The 23,909-nt window shown below is 35.7% G+C and overlaps 1 protein-coding gene across 6 annotated transcripts in view; it reads left to right on the forward strand.

Annotated features, from left to right (window-relative positions):
- Positions 1-23,909, forward strand: part of NRK (Nik related kinase) — a 166,444-nt gene that overhangs the window by 128,998 nt on the left and 13,537 nt on the right. For 5 of the 6 annotated variants that reach the window (XM_029241281.1, XM_029241276.1, XM_029241277.1 and 2 more), the window contains 9 exons: positions 4,354-4,421; positions 6,557-6,651; positions 9,397-9,494; positions 10,555-10,919; positions 12,463-12,799; positions 15,861-16,047; positions 16,493-16,648; positions 18,808-18,951; positions 20,788-20,946. In XM_029241281.1, coding sequence (XP_029097114.1) covers positions 4,354-4,421; positions 6,557-6,651; positions 9,397-9,494; positions 10,555-10,919; positions 12,463-12,799; positions 15,861-16,047; positions 16,493-16,648; positions 18,808-18,951; positions 20,788-20,946 — 1,609 coding nt within the window. The remainder of the gene's footprint in view (positions 1-4,353; positions 4,422-6,556; positions 6,652-9,396; positions 9,495-10,554; positions 10,920-12,462; positions 12,800-15,860; positions 16,048-16,492; positions 16,649-18,807; positions 18,952-20,787; positions 20,947-23,909) is intronic. The other variant, XM_029241278.1, reaches the window with a different exon arrangement.

Raw genomic sequence — 23,909 nt, forward strand, 5'->3', positions numbered from 1 at the left:
AGTTGCTCCCGAAGTCACCGCCTCAATTTTGGGATGATTCATTGCCTATTCAGGTATTCCAGAGGTGCAGGGTACATTAATTTGATTGTAGAGATTTAATCCGCTGCTCCTGTGGCTGCATGGAGAGATATCCCTTTCTCTTCTTTGTTCGCACAGCTCCTGGGGTTCAGCTTTGGATTTTGCCTCACCTTTACATGTAGGTCGCCTGAGGCATCTGTTCCCCGCCCCGACAGGACAGGGTTAAAGTAGCTGCTGATTTGGGGACTCTGGCTCACTCAGGCCAGGGGGAGGGAGGGGTACGGAATGCAGGGCAAGCCTGCAGCCGCGGAGGCCCACATGACATCGCAACAGCCTGAGGCGTGCCGTGTGTTCTCCCGGGGAAGTTTTCCCTGGATCACAGGACCCTGGCAGTGGCGGGCTATACAGGCTTCCAGGAGGGGAGATGTGGATAGTGACCTGTGCTTGCACACAGTCTTCTTGGTGGCTGCAGTAGCAGCCTTAGCATTTCATGCCTGTCTCTGGGTTATGTGCTGGTAGCCGTGGCTCACGCCCATCTCTGGAGCTTGTTTAAGTGGTACTCTGAATCCCCTCTCTTCGCACACCCCAAAACAATGGTCTTTTGCCTCTTAGGCAATTCCAGACTTTTTCCCAGACTCCCTCCTGGCTAGCCGTGGTGCACTAGCCCCCTTCAGGCTGTGTTCATGCAACCAACCCCAGTCCTCTCCTTGGGTTCTGAATTCCGAAGCCCGAGCCTCAGCCTCCAGCCCCCACCCGCCCCAGCAGGTGAGCAGACAAGCCTCTAAGGCTGGTGAGTCCTGGTCAGCAGTGATTCTCTGTTGCGGGAATCTCTCCGCTTTGCCCTCAGCACCCCTGTTGCTGTGCTCTCCTCCATGTCTCCGAAGCTTCCCCCCCCCGCCCACCCCCTATCTCTGCCGGTGAAGTGGCTTCCTAGTGTGTGGAAACTATTCCTCCTTCACAGCTCCCTCCCAGAGGTGCAGGTCCCATCACTATTCTTTTGTCTCTGTTTTTTCTTTTTTCTTTTGCCCTACCCAAGTATGTGGGGAGTTTCTTGCCTTTTGGGAAGTCTGAGGTCTTCTGCCAGCATTCAGTAGGTGTTCTGTAGGAGCTGTTCCTCATGTAGATGTATTTTTGATGTACTTGTGGGGAGGAAGGTGATCTCCATGTCTTACTCCTCTGCCGTCTTGAAGCTATCCACATGTGTCTTTTGGAATTATGGTTTTCTCTGGGTATATGCCCAGTAGAGGGATTGCTGGGTCCATCCTTTATAAATATGTTCTTTCTGATACTAACAGTCCTCTGAAATGAATAACAGAGTACTGCTTTATAAATACTAATTACTGGCAGAAGGAACATAGGCTGGATTTTATTATTTAATTACAAGAGGCAATGTGTCCCCCTCTCTGCTTTATTAAATGATGACTTTACTCTTACTCCCAGATAAGAATTATTACTATAAGCATGATACATTAAGCCCAAAATATAATGAGCTGTGTCTGCTTGATTTGGAATACATCATTTGCCATAACATATGCTATTCTTACTACTCATTTTCTTCTCCCCATTTTTCAGAACAAATACAGTCAATTCATATTAGGCATTAGCCTTACTTATTTTTGGCCTTTATCTCTTCTGAGTAATTTTGGCCTCTGGTAAACTAGTTTCAATAAACTTTCTGAGATCAGCTTCATGAACCAGGAGGCCTAGACCGGGTCAATATGATTCCAGTTATCTGAATCAAAAGTGGAAAAAGTCAGTCAGATGCTTATCCTGCATACTGCCAAACATCTGGTTGTATTTGGAAACATTCATTAACAAAACATGTGAACGATTGACAACATTTCTCACTTCTTATGTATCTGTCTGTTGGAGTATAAAGACAACCTTGATAAGTTACTACAGAAGAGAAAAAAAAGTGTAGTAAGGTTATTATAGTTTCTAGAAACTATAGCGTGATGTTATCAGCATGAAAATGCTAAATTTATTTTTTATTGTAACATGTTGAATTTTCCTTTCTAAAGAATCTAATATGACTGCCTTGTTGAATGTCAGAATGATCTATTTTGGGGGGTAGCTAAAAACTATTTTGAGTAGAAACCTAGAGATATAAAATTAAATTAGGCAAGGCAACACTCCATGGCCCTATATATTAATGCTGGCAGAAGGTAAATCTGCACTGCTGATGGAAGCTGGATCATTATATGTGCTCTTTCTTGAGTCTTTTGCTGTATGAGATGAATGAATAGTTAATAAAATAAAAATTAATTTATTTAGAATTGAAAAGTATTTGGAACTCTGATTATGACATTACAGTCAAGTTGTAAAGTGAAAAAAACCATACTTTCTTAAAGATGAGTAAGGCCAGACACTATAAAACTCTTGGAGGAAAACATAGGCAGAACACTCTTTGACATAAATCTTAGCAAGATCTTTTTTGACCCACCTCCTAGAGTAATAAGAATAAAAACAAAGATAAACAAATGGGACATAGTTAAACTTAAAAGTTTTTGCACAGCAAAGGAAACCATAAACAAAACGAAAAGACAGCCCAAAGAATAAGAGAAAATATTTCCAAATGAAGCAACTGACAAAGGATTAATCTCCAAAATATACAAACAGCTCATGAAGCTCAGTATCAATAAAAATAAACAACCCAGTCCAAAAATGGGCAGAAGACCTAAATAGACATTTCTCCAAAGAAGACATACAAATGGCCGACGCACACACGAAAAGATGCTCAACATCACTAATTATTAGAGAAATGCAAATCAAAACTACAATGAGGTACCACCTGACACCTGTCAGAATGTCCATCATCAAAAAATCTACAAACAATAAATGCTGGAGAGGGTGTGGAGAAAAGGGAATCTTCATGCATTATTAGTGGGAATGTAAATTGATAGAGCCACTATGGAGAACAGTATTCAGATTCCTTAAAAAACTAAATATGGAATTACCATATGACCCAGCAATCCCACTACTGGGAATATACCCAGAGAAAACCATAATTCAAAAGACACATGCACCCCATTGTTCATTGTAGTACTATTTAAAATAGCCAGGACATGGAAGCAACCTAAATGTCCATCAACAGAGGAATGGATAAAGAAGATGTGGTACATATATAAAACAGAATATTAGTCATAAAAAGGAGCGAAATTGGTCATTTGTGCAGACGTGGATGGACCTAGAGTCTGTCATACAGAGTGAAGTAAGTCAGAAAGAGAAAAACAAATATTGTATATTAACACACATATGTGGAATCTGAAAAAAATTGGTACAGGCGATCTTATTTACAAAGCAGAAATAGAGACACAGACATAGAGAACAAACATATAGATGCCAAGGACAAAAGGGGGGGTGGGATGAATTGGGAGATTGGGATTGACATATATACACTATTGATACTATGTATAAAATAACTAATGAGAACCTACTGTATAGCACAGGGAACTCTACTCAGTGCTCTGTGGTGACCTAAATGAGAAGGTAATCCAAAAAAGAGGGGGGCTTCCCTGGTGGCGCAGTGGCTGAGAGTCCACCTGCCGATGCAGAGGACACAGGTTTGTGCCCCAGTCTGGGAGGATCCCACATGCCACGGAGCGGCTGGGCCTGTGAGCCATGGCCGCTGAGCCTGCGCGTCCGGAGCCTGTGCTCCGCAACGGGAGAGGCCACAGCAGTGAGAGGCCTGCGTACCGCAAAAAAAAAAAAAAAAAAGAGGGGCTATATGTATACATATAGCAGATTCACTTTGCTGTACAGTATAAACTAACACAATATTGCATCTATACTCCAATAAAAAATTTTTTTAAATAAAGAAGGAATACTTTAGACTCCTGAGAGGTTTTTAGTGATGTGTATGTGTGTTACAACTTTTGAAAATCTAGTATTAGCTTTAGAAAGGGTGAGTGAGTGAGAGGTTTGAACTTGGTATAAAAAGTAATATGAAAACATAGAAAGAACATTAAATTAGCAGGTGGGAGACCTACAGTCTGATTAAAGATATCCTTTGACTTGATGTAAAGTTCTTAGAAAAGTCATTTTCCATCTCTGGGATACAGATTCCTCAATAATAAATGAGGGTGTTTTATTATATGATCTCCAGAATCTGTTGTTATACTAAAATTCAAGGATATATTCAAAAATTACGGTTAAGTAGTTCTAATGTTATACTATAAGTAATAATGAAATACAATCTATTTATGAAAATCAGATTTTATAAGCTAGTTTTTTAAGAAAATATCTCTTTGTGAAGAATGACATTTTCCCATGAATTAATAACTCAAAAAATGTATGATTCAGAATTCTACCAAAGTATTGCATTGTATCTTTAAGGTTCAAGAGAGATCTATTTCTATGCCTTACAACCAGGATCGTGTACATCGTGTCAAGTTCTCTTCAAGGTATGTGTCTCTGATTTCTATATTCAGATTACTCTGATTTACTGTCATATGGGAAATTAAAGCTTATTTATTTGATACTAAGTTCTGTGTGAATTCAAAACTAAAATATTAATGACAACATAGTCATCAATGATATCACCGGCCCATATTTAAAACCTTAAAACTGCAACAATCCATTAACTAGATCTTTCACCTTTAGACATACTGCAATCTCAGTGTTATTTAGTTTGATGATTAGCTGGTAACATTCACAATTTAATAACACAAACAGCAGTGAATTCTTGGACAGCGTTCAATTAGTAATTTACAATAAAAAGATGTGAAATTTCATGTGTATCATGTACACTTCAATTACATGATATTTGTGATGTACTACATGGTAAAACACACACACAATCGCTAACCTCAGAACCTAATGCCACAGAATGGGCAAACCTAAAATAAACTATAGGGAAAATCAAATCTAAAACTCAATATTATAGCAATATTTTATACCAGTCACTGTAATTTTTAACTCTGTAATATTGATAATCTTCAGTAATTTTCAAAGATCATGTTTCATATTTTAGATGTATGCAATGTGTTATATCTGGTTTTTTTTACATCTTTATTGGAGTATAATTGGTTTACAATGGTGTGTTAGTTTCTGCTTTATAACAAAGTGAATCAGTTATACATATACATATGTTCCCATCTTATCTCTTCCCTCTTGCATCTCCCTCCCTCCCACCCTCCCTATCCCACCCCTCTAGGTGGTCACAAAGCACCAAGGTGATCTCCCTGTGCTATGCGGCTGCTTCCCACTAGCTATCTACTTTACGTTTGGTAGTGTATATATGTCCATGCCACTCTCTCGCTTTGTCACAGCTTACCCTTCCCCCTCCCCATATCCTCAAGTCCATTCTCTAGTAGGTCTGTGTCTTTATTCCTGTCTTACCCCTAGGTTCTTCATGACATATTTTTTGAATGCTAAATTTTAATTTAGATGTTCCTTGAAAATCATACCCCTTCCAACTCCAACTCATAGTGGAGAGAACTTAACCTATATTCATTCACTCAGTCATTCAGTAAATACTTATTGATTACTTACTGTATTCAAGATTCTGGACAGTATGGTCAGACGGCATAGAGCTGATAGTATTTAGCATGTATATTCTTATCTTATTATTCTTTAAAACCCCCATGTATTTGTGTCCTTAGATTTAACTGGTGTGCAGAAATTTTGAAAAATTTTAAAGCAAGATTGGGAACTTTCTCTTACTATGCATTCAATGAATGAGTTGTCATGATCCTTCTGACAACAAAGGGGGAGAAATCAGTTTAGTTTTGTGTATCTGTTTTGGTATCATGGGGTATGATATAAAATCAATATAACTGTTAAGCATGGGGTATATAAAAATCAATATTGCTACTAAACTGGAATTGGTTGTTCTTATTACAAAAAAGGGTTTTGAATTTATGAATTGCATATATATTTACTTTAAATATGGTTATATTTATGAAATCAATTTAACTGAAACTTAAGTCTTTCCTGAAATTTGGGGTCATAGAAAAGACCAAAGTCCTTCCTATATAGAAATTCCAAAGCAGCTATAAATTTAGCAGAACTGGTCCAAAGAAACTTTCTAAATATTCCCTGAATTTGAATAGTGAAAACTAAAGTGTCCTATCTATTTATCCATGTATCTAAATTAGGAACAGGACATTAAAAACACAAATTCCAAGCATTTGAAATCAGGATTATAATAGTGGAATATTTAACATAAAAATAACTTAGTTTTTATCATGTTAAAATACTCACATACACTATAAATTTATGTTTCTTGCTGTTTTACCCAGGTAGCAATAATGTCTGAATATTAGCTTAAAGAAAGTTCATAGAAATTTTTAGAAATAAATATATATGTGAAGGAAACATACTTGTATAAAGACAATTTTTTATATTTTGGAAATTGTTTCTCTCTTCTAGATAAAAGAGCAGATCTGGGGAAATTGGAAAATATTACTTAAGCTCTACTTCTTTTTAGTTTGATATATACCCATATACTTAAAACTTTTGTTGGTCTTGATGCGGAGTTGTACATTCCCTTTATGAATGTTAGGATGTGACACATGCTTTTCTGTCTTTTCATTAGTGTTCCTCAGCGGTCTCTTTTGGAACAAGCTCAGAAGCCCATTGACATCAGACAAAGAAGTTCGCAAAATCCTCAAAATTGCCCAGCAGCATCAGGTGATTCAAAGCACAAAGTTTAAACAGTCAAAACGGAGTTAATGTTTAATAGTTTATTTTGCAAAAGTTAAGAAAGAATTTCAAGAAGGAATGAATCAATAGTGTCAGGGAAGCCAAGTAAGATTAAGACCAGGAGGCCATTGGATTTGGCAGTTAGGTGATCAGTGATGACCTTTGAGAAATGGAAAGTAATTTTTCTGAAGTTTCTTCTTTCAGTTGGGTAGTAGTTAAGAATGTGTCTAGGGACGCGGGAGGGGGGGTCAGCTTTAGTTTCTAAACCATGTGTGAAAAATATGGAAAAGGAATTTGAGAGAGGCTTCTACAACAGGCTAAAATTTATAGGCAATCTTTAGAATATTGAAATATTAAATGGAGTAGTTGCGGGCATGTGTTTTATTTATCAGTTTGTTATTTCACCTCCCCAAAGTAAGATATATACAGTATCTCTTAAATGTTAAAAATTAATGTAGTTACTCAAAATGAAAAATTAATCCATAAAATCATAGAAAATAACTTTACAAACTGTGATATGAATTTCAAATAAGTATTTTATTTTATGATGTACTTTTGAGAGAGTTTAAATGAATTATAGATTTGTGACATATCAGATAAACAAAGTGAAAAGTTATGCCTTGGGTCATAAAATCTTGCACTATCTACTTTTAAGCAATTCAAGTAAGTTAAGTAAGGGAAAAATGCCTGACTGAGTCCCCAAGTCGTCTGTAAAATATAGCATATAGATTTTATTAAAATGTCAATAATTAAATGGATATATAGGTACACTGTATGAAAATCATATAGTCAAAGACCTGAATTTTAAAACCCTATTCTTCTTCTTAGGAGACTCAGATAATGGCATAATTCTTTTAAATGGTAGTGTCCCCTTGTGCAGAAATATTATCTTGTGAGAAATAAGATAAGCCTGTGTGAAGAGAAACTTTAGGACTTTTTTCCCCAGAATCTTTCTGGTTTGACTAGGGTTAATTTTGCTAATACCGAAGAAACAGCTAAAACTTTAAGGTTTATTCATATTGTATATTTTGAAATAAGGAAACTCTGGAATAGGCCCCAAAACGTTTATGAACAGTGGTGGGAGGGAGAAAGGGAGAGTATCTGGGTAGATAATAGCTAAAGTTCTTTTTAGCTCTAAAATTGTGTTATTTTATTGTGTGTGCTACATAGATGATTTGAAGTTCCCATGAGACTCAATACTTCATGATACAGGAAATCAGAACACCTTACTACAAATTTGCCTCAAAATCTCAGATATTCACCCAAACTTCTTACTTAGCCTAATGATACACCAAAAGACCTGAGAGAAAATAGTTTCCTACGGAAAGATAATAAATTGCAAAAGTACAACAGTGTCAGAAGATGTGAACATAAAGTGTAAGATGTGTTCAGTACAATATTCTCAAAAGATAGAAATGTTTTCAAATACATGCTTTTTCGAGTTCTAGTGTCAATATTTTGGCTATGTATCAAGGCTGCAAATAAAAGAGGGATAGTACTATTTATCTTCAAATTCCAAGCACACAAAAACCATAAAAAGGGACTTGAGGGTCCCCTTAGTGAAGCTTTTTCTAAGTACACTCACCCAGATCTACTGATATTTGAGCCTAAATATTCTCACTCTATTTTAACCACAGATGTTATTTACTATACCACAAATCTTAATATCAAAAATCCAGTCTTCTGGGCTTCCCTGGTGGCGCAGTGGTTGAGAGTCCACCTGCCAATGCAGGGGACACGGGTTCGTGCCCCGATCCGGGAAGATCCCACATGCCGTGGGAGCAGCTTGGCCCGTGAGCCATGGACGCTGAGCCTGTGCGTCCGGAGCCTGCGCTCCGCAACGGGAGAGGCCACAACAGTGAGAGGCCTGTGTACCGCAAAAAAAAAAAAAAAAAATCCAGACTTCTAATCCAGACAAATTTGCATTTTAAATGGAAATATTTACACTATAGAAATGAGCTGTGCATTGTGATACAACTAGCAAAATGTGGCTATTAAAATTAAAACTAAAATGAAAATGAAGTTAAATTTTAAATTCAACCTCTCAGACACACTGGCCATATTTCAAATGCTCAATAGCCATGTGTGGATAGTGGCTACTGTATTGGACAATGCAGATACAGAACATTTCTATTACTGCAGAAAGTTCTATTGCAGAGAGCTTCTACAGAAGGGTTCCTGGCTTTATAAAAAAGGCTAAGATTTGCCACTTTTCAGTTGTTCACTTCTCAACTGTATTGAAATACTTGAAGATATATCATTGAGTAGAAATTGGGAGATTACGATTCAAGAGTCAACTCTCCTCTTGAAAGTTTTGTCTAATCCATCATCTTCTAGTATACTGTTGGGCTCTTTTTCTACTGGTTAGTATGGGAGGCCAGAAATACCACCCAGCCCTTCCTATTCTTGATACATTCTCTTTATTTCATGGGACTATCTGTATACCAGTCTTATTGTGTACCTTGTTACACAGATAGAGAGAAATACCTAGCAAGTGTACACTTAATACTGAAAAAAAAAAGCCATGCAGGTCTAACAGAACAAACCTTGAGCCTGTCACTGTCTGTGAAAACAGAACATAGGATCTTAGCCCCATAAGAATTTACCAAGTGATATCTCCAGAATGGAAAGGGGCTACAAGAAAAATACCAAGGGATTGAACTGGTGCACTATAAAAATGAAGTCAATGGCTGTGATCACAACTGTTACTAATGTCTTTTTGGCATTCCACAGAATCTTCTTCTGAGGAAGAGAGCCCTGTGACCAGGAGGAGGTCCCAGTCATCACCACCTTATTCTACTATTGATCAGAGGTTGCTGGTTGACATCCATGTAGGTTTCCATCTTAACTCTTAAAGCATTTATATCTGTTCTTTTTAAATTTCAATTTCTTTTAACTTACATATTTTCATCTTCATTCGAGGGAAAGGCTAAAGTGTTCAGTTTTTAAATTAATCTTTCAAATATATATTTCTATTGGTATGTCAGTATGCAGAATATGAAATCTAGAAATTAAATTTAATCGATGTAAAAACATTTAATGTAAAATGTTTTGTAATGTAAAATATAAAAACATTTAATCTATCATAAAATATTTTACTTTCACATTCTTGTGTCATAACATATTCGGGAGAGGAGTGATAAAAAGCTATTTGTAGAAGCTAATCTCAAATTAAGGAGTAAGGTTTAGATGCTCAGTTTTTGTCTAATATCATTTCGTGGATGATGAGGCAATGCATAAAGATAAAACATTTAGCAAAAAATAAAATGCCTTCTAATTTCATAAATAAAAAGGGCTTCTAATTATTTTTGTAGTGTGCTTTCAGATCATTCTGTTTTACTTTTGTAATTACCTCTACCTTACTACACATACACCCCTTTCAGATTGCTCAGAGGTTGCTTATAGGACACATACCATACTTAAAGGTGAATTTATATGAATTTACTTCTTAGAAGTGTTTACATTACTTTAATACAACCTATGTTGTATAAAACTAGAGCTGGGAAATTAACATCAATTTTAAGAGCTAATCACAATATCAAAGGATAAAGCAAAAGGAAAAGAGTGACAGTCTTCTCTAGAATGTTAAATCATCTGTTCTCTTCTCCAGCACCAAAACCAAATGTCTAGTTCTCAGCAGATAAGTAGGACTAATGTAAAACAAAGTGAGTAAATTTTGCCCTGTGTGATCCAGAAAGGTCATTAATGATCATAGCCTTAGGTTTGGGTTTTGGCAGCTCATCCTCACAAAAATGTTGGCTCTATATAGTGAGTGAACATCTTCATTTCAATTGAAAATACATTTTAAAATATTATCAGCCTGGAAGCTTTCCAGTCTAGAAGAAAATGAAAGGCTACTAGAGACTACATTAACCTTTCTTGTGCACACAGGTTCCAGATGGATTTAAAGTAGGAAAAATATCACCCCCCGTTTACTTGACAAATGAATGGGTAGGCTATAATGCACTCTCTGAAATCTTCCGGAATGATTGGTTAACTCCTGCACCTGTCATTCAGCCACCTGAAGAGGATGGTGATTATGTTGAACTCTATGATGCTGGTGCTGATACTGATGGTGATGATGATGATTCTAATGATGCTTATGAAGATACTTATGACCATGACAATGGCTGTGATGAGTTGGATAACCAGGTTGATCAGGCTAATGATGCTGGTGAAGACCAAGATGATGATGACAATGATGAGGTTGTTGATGACAAAGGCAATAATCGTGATGATGCTCCTAGTTGGCCAAGGTTGGTTTTTCTGGATTACTTGCATTATCCATATTTTATCATTTCAAAAGTATTTGCATCTTTGGTTTACTTTCAAAATTTATTACCAAGAGGGTGAATGAATTGCACTTGCATGTTGGTAAATGGTTGATTTTCAACAATAGATTTTAAATTATTTTAATGCAAAACACTTAATTTTGCATTTCTTGTAATACTATATTTTATTAGCATTCAACTATTTATTAAGTTCTTTATAACTGGAGCTGTCTGGGTGTTTCTGTTAAAATTAATGCTACTGAATCATTCTACCCTGTAAAACACAATGAGTGTGAGAAATGGGCTGACAAATTAAGTAGTGTGCCTATTAATAATTGTAAGTTGAAGCCCTGATGTTTGTGAACAAAATCTCTAAATTTGCTGAGAAAAATGAGGTGCAAACATGATACTCACTTGATAGTTTTAAGCTCCAACTTACTAACATAGCATTATCCTTGGGATTCTGAAAACTGCTGTAACTAAATTCAGTGCTCGTTCAATTTTATCTTCTTATAGAGTCGCTGCTCAAAGTGGTAATATTTAGTGAAGTAGTGGTTTTGGCATACCACCAGTATGCTATATATATATATAGTTACTTGTTCCTGCTCTATAAGCAGCCGGTGTGTTCTTATTTACATGTGCTTATGGTTTGTATTTAAACTGCTCTCAAAGGTGATTCATTAATATAGTATATTTTTAGAAAAATAATTAACAGTGGGAGAATTGTTTGCTTTATAATATTGAAATCCATATTTTATTTTGTTAATTTTCAAATGTTACTGGGGATATACATGACAGAACAGACTACAATTCATTCAACATTTTTTCTTTTTTGCCAACTAAAAAACTACCAGGAATTCCGTTCTCAAATTCATTTGCTTTTAGAATTATCATAGGTACATATTTATGTTGTCCCTTATGCAAAAGATCATTGAGACATTTTGCTAAGCTTGGTGTTCTTAGCAAATAATTAAGTGACTATCTTAACTTAATGAGATCTATATTACTGAACTTCCTGGTGATAATAGTAGAACAATTAATGGAAATCTGTTGCAAAGCGGACAATACACATGTTAGAAAATAAAGGCACATGTTTAAATTAACATAAATTACATATATTATAAGAATTATTTAAATATGTTGTGGTTGAACCAAAAATATGGGCTTGATCATTCATGTGGCTGTGAAGTTGCTAATGCATGAAGTAGTCTATGGTTTAAGAAAATAAAACATATTATTGCTACTAACCTAACACATGTTCCTAATAAAGGATGCACGTTCTCTTCCATCTGCCATCCAAATGCAGCCAGGGAATTGACAGTGGCTATGGTGTTAATTTAATATTTAAGATTGACAAGACATAGGGACATTTTTCATATCTATATCATACCAGTAGTGTTCACATAGAACAAAAACATGCCTGGAGATAGTACATATGTGTAAGGCATACTAATTTTGTTTCATTTGTTGACTTTCAAATATGTTTTTGTTGGGTGGTTTTCTGTCATTAATTGGATCTTGTTATCAGGCCAAGCTGTGGCAGAGGTGGAAGCTACAAGCAAGATGGTAAAGATGGAAGTGATGGAGGGGAAGGAACTTTCAGCAGCAATGGAAGCCAGAGAGCTAGTAGAAGCCACGGAGGAAGTACAGCCATTAGGGGCAGTGAAGCCATTGGAGACCATGAAGGACACAGAGCCAATACAGGCAGTGGAAGAAGAGGCAAAGAGAGTAATGGAAATGAGGGAGTCAGTGGAACCAATGAAGAGAGTGAAGCCCTTGAACTCAATGGAGAAGGAAATTGCTCAGAGATAGATGATCCAGTATTGGAGAGACCAGCATCCCAGGAATTTGAACATAAACCAGAGGTAATATGCCATTTGAAAAGGAGAATGAACTCTTCTCCTTGTGAATGCGTTTCTTCATGTGATATGTCATATTTCCAGCCATTACAAATATATTTTAAACTTCTATCCCAAAGCCTTAAAGACTTTTAATTATAGCTGTAGATAGATCTTTATTTCTTCTAATTTGGATGGTTCCTATTTTCTTCCAGGGACAAAAATATCTTATTTGTTTACCTTTATTACTCAGATCACATGCTTGGGATAGTGTCTCTTAACACATACATTTTTCTGGGAGGTTTTATTGTGATAAAATACACATAACATAAAATTTTATGTTTTAACCATTTTTTAAGTGTACAATTCAGTGGAATTAAGTACATTCACAATGTTTTACAACAATTACTACTATTCATTTCTGGAAATTTTTTATCATCTCAAACAAACAATTAACTCCCCATTATCCCTCCCCCCAGTCCCTAATAACCTCTATTCTACTTTCTGTGTAGGTACCTTATATAGGCAGAATCATACAATATTTGTCCTTTTGTGTCTGTCTATTTCACTTAGCATAATATTTTCAAGGTTCATGCATTTTGTAGCATGTATCAGAATTTCCTTCCTTTTTAAGGCTGAATAAGATTCTGTAGTATGAATATATCACATTTTGTTTATCCATTCATATGTTGATAGACACTTGGGTCGTTTTCACCTTTGGCTGCTGTGAACATTGGTATACAAATATCAGTTGTTGGAGTCCCTCTTTTTAATTCTTTGAGCTATATACCTAGGAGTGGAATTGTTATCTTCTATTTTAACTATTTGAGGAAGTGTTAACACATACAATTTAAAACAGAAGTAGTGTACTGTGTTTAGACAATTATTTTGTCATTCACAAAATATTTACAGACTTTATAGATATGTTTTAAAATACTCAAGTAGCTTCACATATGCTAGATAAATAGGAATTATCACAGAGATTTCCTGGAACACGTGGGTTTTGAACTAATTCTTGACAAATGGGGAGTATTGGATATCTGAAAACAGAGATGAGATTCCAGACAAAGGAAAAATCATGCCAATTTATTTTCCCAGCCTATTGTCCTATCATAACTAGCTTAGAAGACGCCGTGCTCTTTCATGAATTAGTGACCATGTTCAAGCACTTCCTTTTGTCTATAAGGCTTCCCCTTACCTCTTCTCTGCTTGTGAACTAGTCATCCTTCATGATCCAACTCATATATCATCTTTGACTTCCCAAGGCAGAATTACACACCCCTTCATCTGCACTTGCAAGCATTTTGCCCATCGTTTTATTTTAGTACTTATGACTTTGTAATTTATTTATTTGTTTACTTGCTTTTCTGTCACGATAGATTGTAAACTCTTAAAAGGCAGGAACTATTTTTAATCCATCCTTGATTACTTTTCTTTACCTACTCACGCAATCCCAGGGTCCAACCTAGGGCTTCGTCTATGGCAGGCATACAGTAATTACAGAAGAAATCAATGAAGGAAGGAAACAAAGAAAACAAGGAAGGAGGAAACTCCCTAGATGGTTTCCAATGGGAAAGCAACATCAGCGGGAAAGTATCTATGTCTGCCTCTCTATCTGTCTATCTATCTATCTACCTATCTATCTATCTGTCTATCTAGCTATCTTTCCATCCATCCATCCATCCTACCTACCTACTACCTACCTACCTAACTGCCTACCTACTTATCTTAATTAAAGACATTAAAAAAGGATGTCCCAGCACAGTTTTCATAGCACCCCTGGTTATCTCCAGTTATCTTAAGAAATGTTTTTGACGTTTACAGAGTAAATGGATCTTCTTTTTATTTTAATTTTTTTAGGATGAGATAATCTTTTATTTTTTTTAATTTAACATATTTATTGGAGTATAATTGCTTTACAATGGTGTGTTAGTTTCTGCTTTATAACAGGTGAATCAGTTATATATATACATATGTTCCCATATCTCTTCCCTCTTGCGTCTCCCTCCCTCCCCCCTTCCCTATCCCACCCCTCTAGGTGGTCACAAAGCACCGAGCTGATCTCCCATTGCTATGCGGCAACAATTTTGTGGCAGGAAAGGTCATAAAAACAAGTCTTTGACAGGGCAGCACAGCTGTCTCAATCACTGTTTAGAAACAAAGAAATGCTTATCAGCAAACAGGCTTACCAAAAACTGTTGGTATGTTTTTCCACAGGATATGGCATCCCACATAAATTCTGTCACATTTCGTGACTTTTATCCTTGAATTTCTTCTCTGTAAGTTAATGGAATCTGGCTAAATTTTCACTGAAGCATGTTCACACTCTTGAATTTGTGTTAGTTGATTTTCCATCATTAGCTTTGTCATTTGACAAAGTGGAATTGAATCTACCATAGCATAGCTGAATGTAAGCTTTGGAATCAAACAGACTTTGGCTTCAAACTGATCCTCTTAATTATCTCTATGACCTTGAATAAATTATATAACTTCGCTAAGCTTTAGTTTCCTTGTAAGTAAAATGGAGATGATCTTACTTACTTTTTGGGTTGTTGCAAGGATTCACAACAATATGTAAATAAGATGCCTAGCAGGGTATCTAATGCATAGTAAAAACTCCACAAATTTTAGGTCCATAAATTATACAGCTAAGGAGTTCATGCTCCTTGAATTTCTACTTTGGCATCAGTTGTCTCAATATAGGTTAGCTAGTTTTGGTTTTTTTTTCGGTACGTGGGCCTCTCACTATTGTGGCCTCTCCCGTTGCGGAGCACAGGCTCTGGACGCGCAGGCTCAGCGGCCATGGCTCACGGGCCCAGCCGCTCCGCGGCATGTGGGATCTTCCAGGACTGGGGCATGAACCCGTGTCCCCTGCATCGGCAGGTGGACTCTCAACCACTGCGCCACCAGGGAAGCCCTGTTTCTTTTTTGATAACATTGTTGAGTAAATGTGGATTTTATAAGGATAAAGAATTATAAGATGTTACAAATTTTGTATTCTCTTTTTCAAATAACCACTAGGCATATCATATTTCTCTCACTGTTAATTTCCTAATAAAGTCAAAATAAATTTTTAATCATCTTTTAGGAGTCAGGTGGTAGAAGTGAAGCCTCAAATGCCATTGCCTCAGGTGCTGCACCTGCAGCACCTGGTGATGAGAATGACACTATGGACATATCAGAAGTATCGACAGAATCAGGTTTTTCTGCCAGCCACTCATCTCCTTCCAAAGGTTCTGAAGGGGCTGCAAATGCTGACTTTGCCAGTACCATCTGTAAGTGTATTTAATATAATCTCCGAATGCTGCAGTCTGTTCACATATTAAATACAGTGTTTGACCACTGGTTCATTATCAGAAAAGAATCAAATCATTCTGATACTCATTTGACATAAATTCAGATGGATGTATATATATTTTTAAATCTACTCTTCACTTAGTCTTTATGGCACCTAAATTTGAACTACAATTGAGAAATTGGGTCCCTCATCTGGATTTTACTTGTAATTTAATCACAGTAACTTGAAGTATATTCATATTCAGAAATGTATTCTGACCATCTTGATTTGTGTTAACTGATGGTTTAGGATTTATAGAAATTATAGCTCCAATAAAAAAATAAAATACAGTAAAGGAAAAGGAATTTTTCTAAGCTATGTCTCATTTGTGGAAACACTCAAGCGCATATGGTGTAAGTTCTCTCAATATCTTCTCTTCACAGTATATGCTGGATTAGTGGAAGTACCTGAGAAATCATCTAAGCAACCCTCTGAAGTCAATGTTAACCCACTCTATGTCTCTCCTGAATGTAAAAAACCACTAATCCACATGTATGAAAAGGAATTCACTTCTGAGATCTGCTGTGGTTCTTTGTGGGGTGAGTTTTGTTTCTTAAAACTGAGTTGTTATACTTTAGAGAATATATTTTTATCTATATAGCAAACTTGTGAAAAATCATAGATGTAAACATGTGTTTGCTATTGAAAAACCATTTCCAAGTATATACATATATACACATACATATACACACACAGTAGTTAACTTGCTTATTTATTTATTTGCTGATTTATTTTTACTCAATGCAGTTTGCTGTTTGAATTACTTCCTACCCTTTTTATTCTGTTTTTCTTTACGGCCCAAATTAACTTGGCTAAAATATAAAATTGGACTAGGTTATGATTATTTGAAAATTCAAGCTTAGCATTTTTAATTTGGGCAGAATGCAACATATAATACCTAATGAGATATTACAAGAAATTTCTTCAGGTTCTTGTTTTTAAAATATCTTGAGGATTTGTAGAGAAAGTTCCTTGTGTAATATCTTAACTTTGATAGACTTTTTCAACCCTTTGTTCCAGAAGAATTATAACCACATTGGTAATGCTGAGACAATATTTTACCTCAAGCGGGTCTGAATCATAAATGAAACAGAATAAATGAATGCAAGGAAGGGAAAAATCCCAAATAAATGCCAACCTCCTACCTTCAGTTTCATAGACTTTGCTTAATGTATGATTGAACAGGAGACAGAATTTTAAATTAAAAATAGAGCAGTGTAGCAAACATTATAGTTATGTGGATTAAACAATTTGGAAAAAAATAAGCCATCCTCAAAGTTCTACTAATATAATGTATCGGATAACAAGAAAGCAAAGTTTACTTCATTATCATTCCAGTCAGGCAACTACCCAGAGATGAACTTAATGTCTAGTAACTCATTTTTATCATTTGTGATTTTATATTTTGAAAAATAAAAGATTATAATATGTGTCAATGTGGTAGACCGAGATCCCCAAAATGGCTGCTGCCAGTGTCAGTCCTCAGGGGGGTCCCAGCTGCCTCATGCCTCTCCAGGGGGATTCTCTAAGAACAAGAAGTGGTTCTGACCCAGGCATCTTTCACGCTACTGCATCTGCCCTGCGTCATGCCACTTGGAGCATGTGAGATTTTGTGCATGCCCTGTAAGAATGAAATTTCCTTTTCCTATAGCCCTCCAGCTCCCCTGAACATAAGCCCCACTTGATTTTCAGAGGCAGATGTTCTAGGAACTCATTTTCCCAGTGCCAGACCCCCAGGCTGGGGAACCCAATGTGGGTTTCAGACCCCTTGCTCCTTGAGTAGAACCTCTGTGGTTATGATATCCCTTTTGTTTATGAGTCATCGACCCTGGGGTGTGGGTCTTTACTAAACCACATCTCTGCCACTCCTTTCCATCTTGTTGTGGCTCCTTCTTTATGTCTTTAGTTGTGGAAAATCTTTTCTGCTAGTCTTCAGGTCATTCTGATACACAGTTGCTCTGTAAATAGTTGTAATTTTTGTATGCCCATGGAAAGAGGTGTGTTCAGGGTCTTTCTACTCCACCATCTTGAGACTGACCCCCATTTGAAGTATATTCTAACTTTACTTCAATCTGCTATTTTAGTCTTCTCATTCAGTCTATAAACAGTGCTTGTATTAGAATGAATAAAGCCAGCACACAAATAACAGAGTGTAGGAGTGTAAATACATGAAAGTAGAAACTAATTTTATAGGTATTTAGCAATATAAGTTTTTTTAATATATGTGTGAACACAGAATCACTCAATTTAAAAACAATTTACATGCAATTATTCTAAAAGCATTAAAACCATGTTACAGTTAGCAATGAGAAATCAACTGAATTGAAGGCTTGATATATACTAGGCATATTTTATATTTAATGGTAACTTTCAAAAAGGTTGATTGATTTTTATAAAGTTTGGGACACTACTGAAAGGTGCTGAGATATACATAAAGTTCTATTTGTGTGATGGCAAACAAGACACCAGCCAGTAGAATATTGCCAGAGGGTATTATCTTCAATATTTTAATGAAAATAAATTTGTTCTGTTGGCAGAGAGTTCATTTTTACACAGAATGAAGTTAACATTAGCCTAAGATGATAAACGTCACCTTTACATAGATCAGCACACCGGAGTAGCAAAAATACTAGTATAAATTCAATTATAAAAATGTAATCTGAGCTAATATAGCACTTTTCTTTTCATATATGAACAGGAGTGAATTTGCTGTTGGGAACTCGATCAAATCTGTATCTGATGGACAGAAGCGGAAAGGCAGACATTACTAAACTTATAAAGCGAAGACCATTCCGTCAAATTCAAGTTGTAGAGCCACTCAATTTGCTGATTACCATCTCCGGTTTGTTTAAGAACTAAAATTAACTGAGTAATTATGCAGATAAATTAGGTTTCAAACTGGGCTAAAGACTCTCTCAAGTGAAAGTATTCATAGGAAAGCACTATAAATATACATTTTAATTGGGACACCAGGCTTTCCTACTTGTATTTTCTTACCTATTTACAATTTAAACTTCTGACTCTCCTTTGGTGTCTGGATATTTGATTGTAATGTACCTGTCCAAGGTCAGTGACAAGAAAAACCATGCCATTTGCATCCTTTCACGTCTTTTCTGAGTAGCCACCTACATCTTCACAACTCACAGCTTCACCCACCCATGCACACACGACCACACTAACCACCACTATATACCTTTCTTGTGTTAGAAGCAACAAAGAACAAAAAGGACAATAATTGGATAAAAATGAGACTCTGTTGTCTCTGCCACAGCTGTATAATAAGGGCCTACAGATAGGACTAGTAACAAGAATGGATCCCCTAAGATCTCTCCATTCTTCCCACATAGTAGTTGAACTTCTTAGTTTTGGTCAGTCAGATCCTGAACCTTGAAATATGAGAGAACAAGTATATGGATGTTAATAATTATTGTGATTACTAAACAGTACTTGGTATCAGGAAAGCACTAACATTAATGCTGACTTTAGGCAAAAAAATGACTGTTGAAAGATTAGGAAAAACTTTTTAAATGGTTCGACTGTAGAATAAAATTATGCTAATCACAGTAATTTTATGTGTTTATATACTTCCTGTCTGTACCTAATAACGATATTGCACATTAATTAATGATTATGTATAGTCCTAAATATGATTAACTTTGCTTTAAGTTTTGGTTAGAGAAATCCTCTACAGATATGCTAAAGTGTCATGATTTTTTGGTCATTCATTTATAATTGCTTGAGGCACACAGAAGCAACATTTAGTTTTTGAAAACATCTGGGTGGCTTCCAGACTGCACATCTGGATAACAGATTTCTTTACGTTTTATCCAGCTTTCTCTAACCCAAATGTTCTCTTTTTAATTCTTAAGTTTCTCTTAAATATGGATTATTTTTGCATCAAATAGTACTGAGAATGTCAGTATAGAAAGATATCTAATAGTTTGGATTTCAATTTTATTTTACCATTTGAGAATAGAATGGCAATAGATATAGATGCTTGAATTCTAACACTGCTCAAAAATGTTGTATAAAAATATATTTAAGATTAATTACATAAATGAGAATCTTATTGTTGGGCCCAGAAATCTTACAGTCATAAACCCTAAAAATGGATGTAAAGTCACTATATATGAAAAGAAATGTGTAATTTTAATGGCTTGTTTTTCTGAAGGAATTGTAGAAATTTGATGGGACTTACTTCGTAAGTATACTGGAATGAAAGAGTACAAAGACCCATCTCACTGGCCCAGAATGCCTAACAAGCAATACATAAGACACCCTTCTCATATATACACACTACCAGAGATAGCTTCTGGGTCTCTGAATCCCAGAAAGGTCATGACTTAGATAAGAAGCTAAGGTACAAATGAATGGATGGTGATTCTGTTGCCTGCACAGTGGCAGTCTTAACCTGTCCCAAAGAAGTATTTTACATTTGCTTCTACATAGGTAGCTGGTAGATACTTCAGCTATCTCTTGTAAGTGGGAGACTGAGAGACTTTGCTATCACATTTCCAAACTCTAAAGGGAAAACTCTGATGCAGCATAGATTTTTTAAAGTGCATTTTTACTTTAATGAAAACATTCGGTTAAAAAGACAAAAATACTTTTACCATTTTTGTTCTTCTAATATATAAAAAAATAGACTGAATTGAAACATTGTATCTTTTCTTATCAGGCCATAAGAACAGACTTCGGGTGTATCATTTGACCTGGCTGAGAAACAAGATTTTGAATGATGATCCAGAAAGTAAAAGAAGACAAGAGGAAATGCTCAAGACAGAGGAAGCCTGCAAAGCTATTGATAAGTTGACAGGCTGTGAACACTTCAGTGTCTGTAAGTCTCATTTCGTGTTTACTATAGCTATATAAATTTTGCTTCCCTTCATTTGGTAAAGAACATTATTGTGAAAGGCAAAGTAGAGAAAGAAAAGAATTTGCAACTTCAAATACAAAAATGAGTGAATTTCACTGAGATACCTTTCAGGTCTTTTATGTCACAATCTTGGCTGTTATTGAGAAAATATAGATTGACTGAAATAGCTATTGGAGTTAAGTTTGGTTCACTTTCTCACCTTTCTTCCCTTCCCAGTCACTCTAATTAGTTCATATGAACTGATATTTCTTCCTGCTTCTATCTAACTTCAATTATATAAATGGTGTTGATGTATCTTCAATAACCTACAAGGAGATTTATATGACATTATCTTTTCTTGGAACAGCAATAAAATAAGATCACATAATAATTCCTTTTTTTCAAAATCAGAAAATCCCTCCTAATACTGACCAGGAAACTTTACCATGAGTCAAAACGAAAATTCATCAATTGTCTGCTGGCTCTCATTCCCACTGTTGATATTCATGAGTATAATAATTACTAAATATTTCCTATCTGATTACTGTGTTTTCATTTCCCCTGTCTCTTCACAACCATCCACTGTGAAATGGAGTAACACATCCAAGGTCTTAGAGTCCTGCTCTAATCTGTCAACAACTTGGAAGTAATGTTATCCAATTCTTTCTGTTTCTGAAGCAAATCCCCTCTACACTCAGCCTTTGTTTTCTTCTTTCCTCTTTACTAATTGCCTGTGAGGCAGAACTAGTGGCATAGGTAAGAAATAGCTGGAATCACATAATATGAGTTGCAGCAGTATATTTCTACACTGACTGACCGTTTTTGTTCTGCATACAAAGAGCCTTTCCAAGGATAGGTTTCCATATGTGTGTACATATGTACACAAACACCAATAAAGGTAGGAATGAGCACCCAGACAACTTAGGCATCAACTAAATATACTACTTTCTTTTCTAGTTTTATGTATCACTAATTTCCTCCAAATCATATTACATAAATGTGGTAGCCAGAGGTGAAAGATATTCCCAGATGTTAACCCAAAAGTTTATATAGCAGAACTGCCCCTTACTAACTTATCGAGTTTTTAGTTGAATAAGAGAGAGTTTACAAAGATAATCATCTTGCAAATCTATGCTTTTGGTAAACAGATGGACTAGTTTAGTCCAGTTTTCCTGGCTGACCGCATTCCAACCCATCCCAGCTCTCATAACAACCAATAACATTTGTCCTACTGACAGGTGAAACAGTAGCACCCTTACATAGGAGGACAACAACATAACCATACTTGCGTGGTATTTTCATGGCCTTCCAAGGTCAACAAAATAATGGACCGATATCAGTTACTGTCGTATATAAAAATTATTGGAACTATTTGCTTAACAAAGAATTCCTTTGCTTCTTGGGGGTTTATTAATCATGCTTCTTTGACCTACTTCTGAACGGTTTAAAGAAAAAAGAAAGCAAAGCTAGACTCAGAGAGACAGCGACACAGAATGAGAGAGAGAGAAGGAGAGAGGAGGGGAGGGGAGAGGAGAGAGAGAATTCGTATATATTAGTCTCAGATGAAGTCTGGCTAACGAATACAGAAGCAGTGTCTCAGCCAAAGAAGCGGGGTTTTAGCACAAATATAAATCTAGAAGTAGGACAAAATATTTCATGAGAGCCAGAAGGTCTAGCCAAGAGCAAGCATATACTTTTTATATTTTTTTCTCCTTTTTAATAAAAAAATGCTCTATTGAAATAATTTACATATCATAAAATACACCCCATTAAAGTATACAATTAAAGGCTTTAGGGTATGTTTATAGAGTTGTGTAACCATCACCATGATCTAATTTTCATCATTCCAGAAAGAAACCTCATGGCCATTAGCAGTCACTCCATATTTTATTCCTCTTACCTTATTCCCCTCATAGTCCTAAGTAGCTACTGATCTACTTTCTTTGCTGTGGATTTGTCTTTTTTCCACGATTTATTTAAATGGAATTATACATTATGTGGTCTTTTGTGACAAGCTTCTGTCACTTGGCATAATGTTTTCAAGGTTCATCCATGCTGTAACCTATTCAACATGTATCAGTATTCCTTTTTATTGCTGAATAGTATTGCATTGTATATATATATATATATATATATATATCACCTTTTGTTTATCCAGTTTTGTATACATCCATTGTTTTATACGTTTGCACTTTTTCCACTTTTTGGCTATTAGGACTAATTCTGCTATGAACATTTTCATACATGTCTTTGTACATTGGAGTGAATATTTTCTTTTCTCTTAGATAGTACTGCCAGAATATTTTTAAAAGTGACTGACAGAACTGTTTTACATTGCCATAAGTATGAAAGCTCCATTTTTCTCTTCATTCTTACCAACACCTGTAAATGTCAGTCTTTTGATCCTAGCCATCCAAGTGAGTGTAACGTGGCATCACATTATAGTTTTGATTTGCACTTCCCTGATGAATAATGTTGTTGAGCATCGTTTCAAGTGTTTGTTGATCATTTGTATATCTTCCTTGGCTTATTTATTTTTTTGTTGTTGAGTTGTAAGTATTCTTTATATATTCTGGACATTAGACCTTTATCAGATATATGATTTGCAGATATTTATTCCCATTCCATACTTTGTCTTTTCACTTTCTTGATAGTGTCCTTTGATACATAGAAGTATTAATTTTAATTTTAATGAAACCCAATTTATCTGTTTCTTTCTTTTGTCGCTTATGCTTTTGGTGTCAAATATAAGAATCTATTGCCATGAAGGTTTCTTCATATTCTTCATATTTACTTCTAAGAGTTTCATAGTTTCAACTCTTACATTTAGGTCTTTGATCCATTTCAAGTTATTTTTTATATATGGATTGAGGTAGGAGGTCCAATTCATTTTTTTGTACTTGGATATTCAGTTGTCGCAGTACCATTTGATGAAGACATTATTC

The sequence above is a fragment of the Monodon monoceros genome, unplaced genomic scaffold, assembly GCF_005190385.1.
Source record: "Monodon monoceros isolate NGI ecotype Baffin Bay Population unplaced genomic scaffold, NGI_Narwhal_1 Super_Scaffold_22, whole genome shotgun sequence".
NCBI classification, from domain to species: domain Eukaryota; kingdom Metazoa; phylum Chordata; class Mammalia; order Artiodactyla; family Monodontidae; genus Monodon; species Monodon monoceros.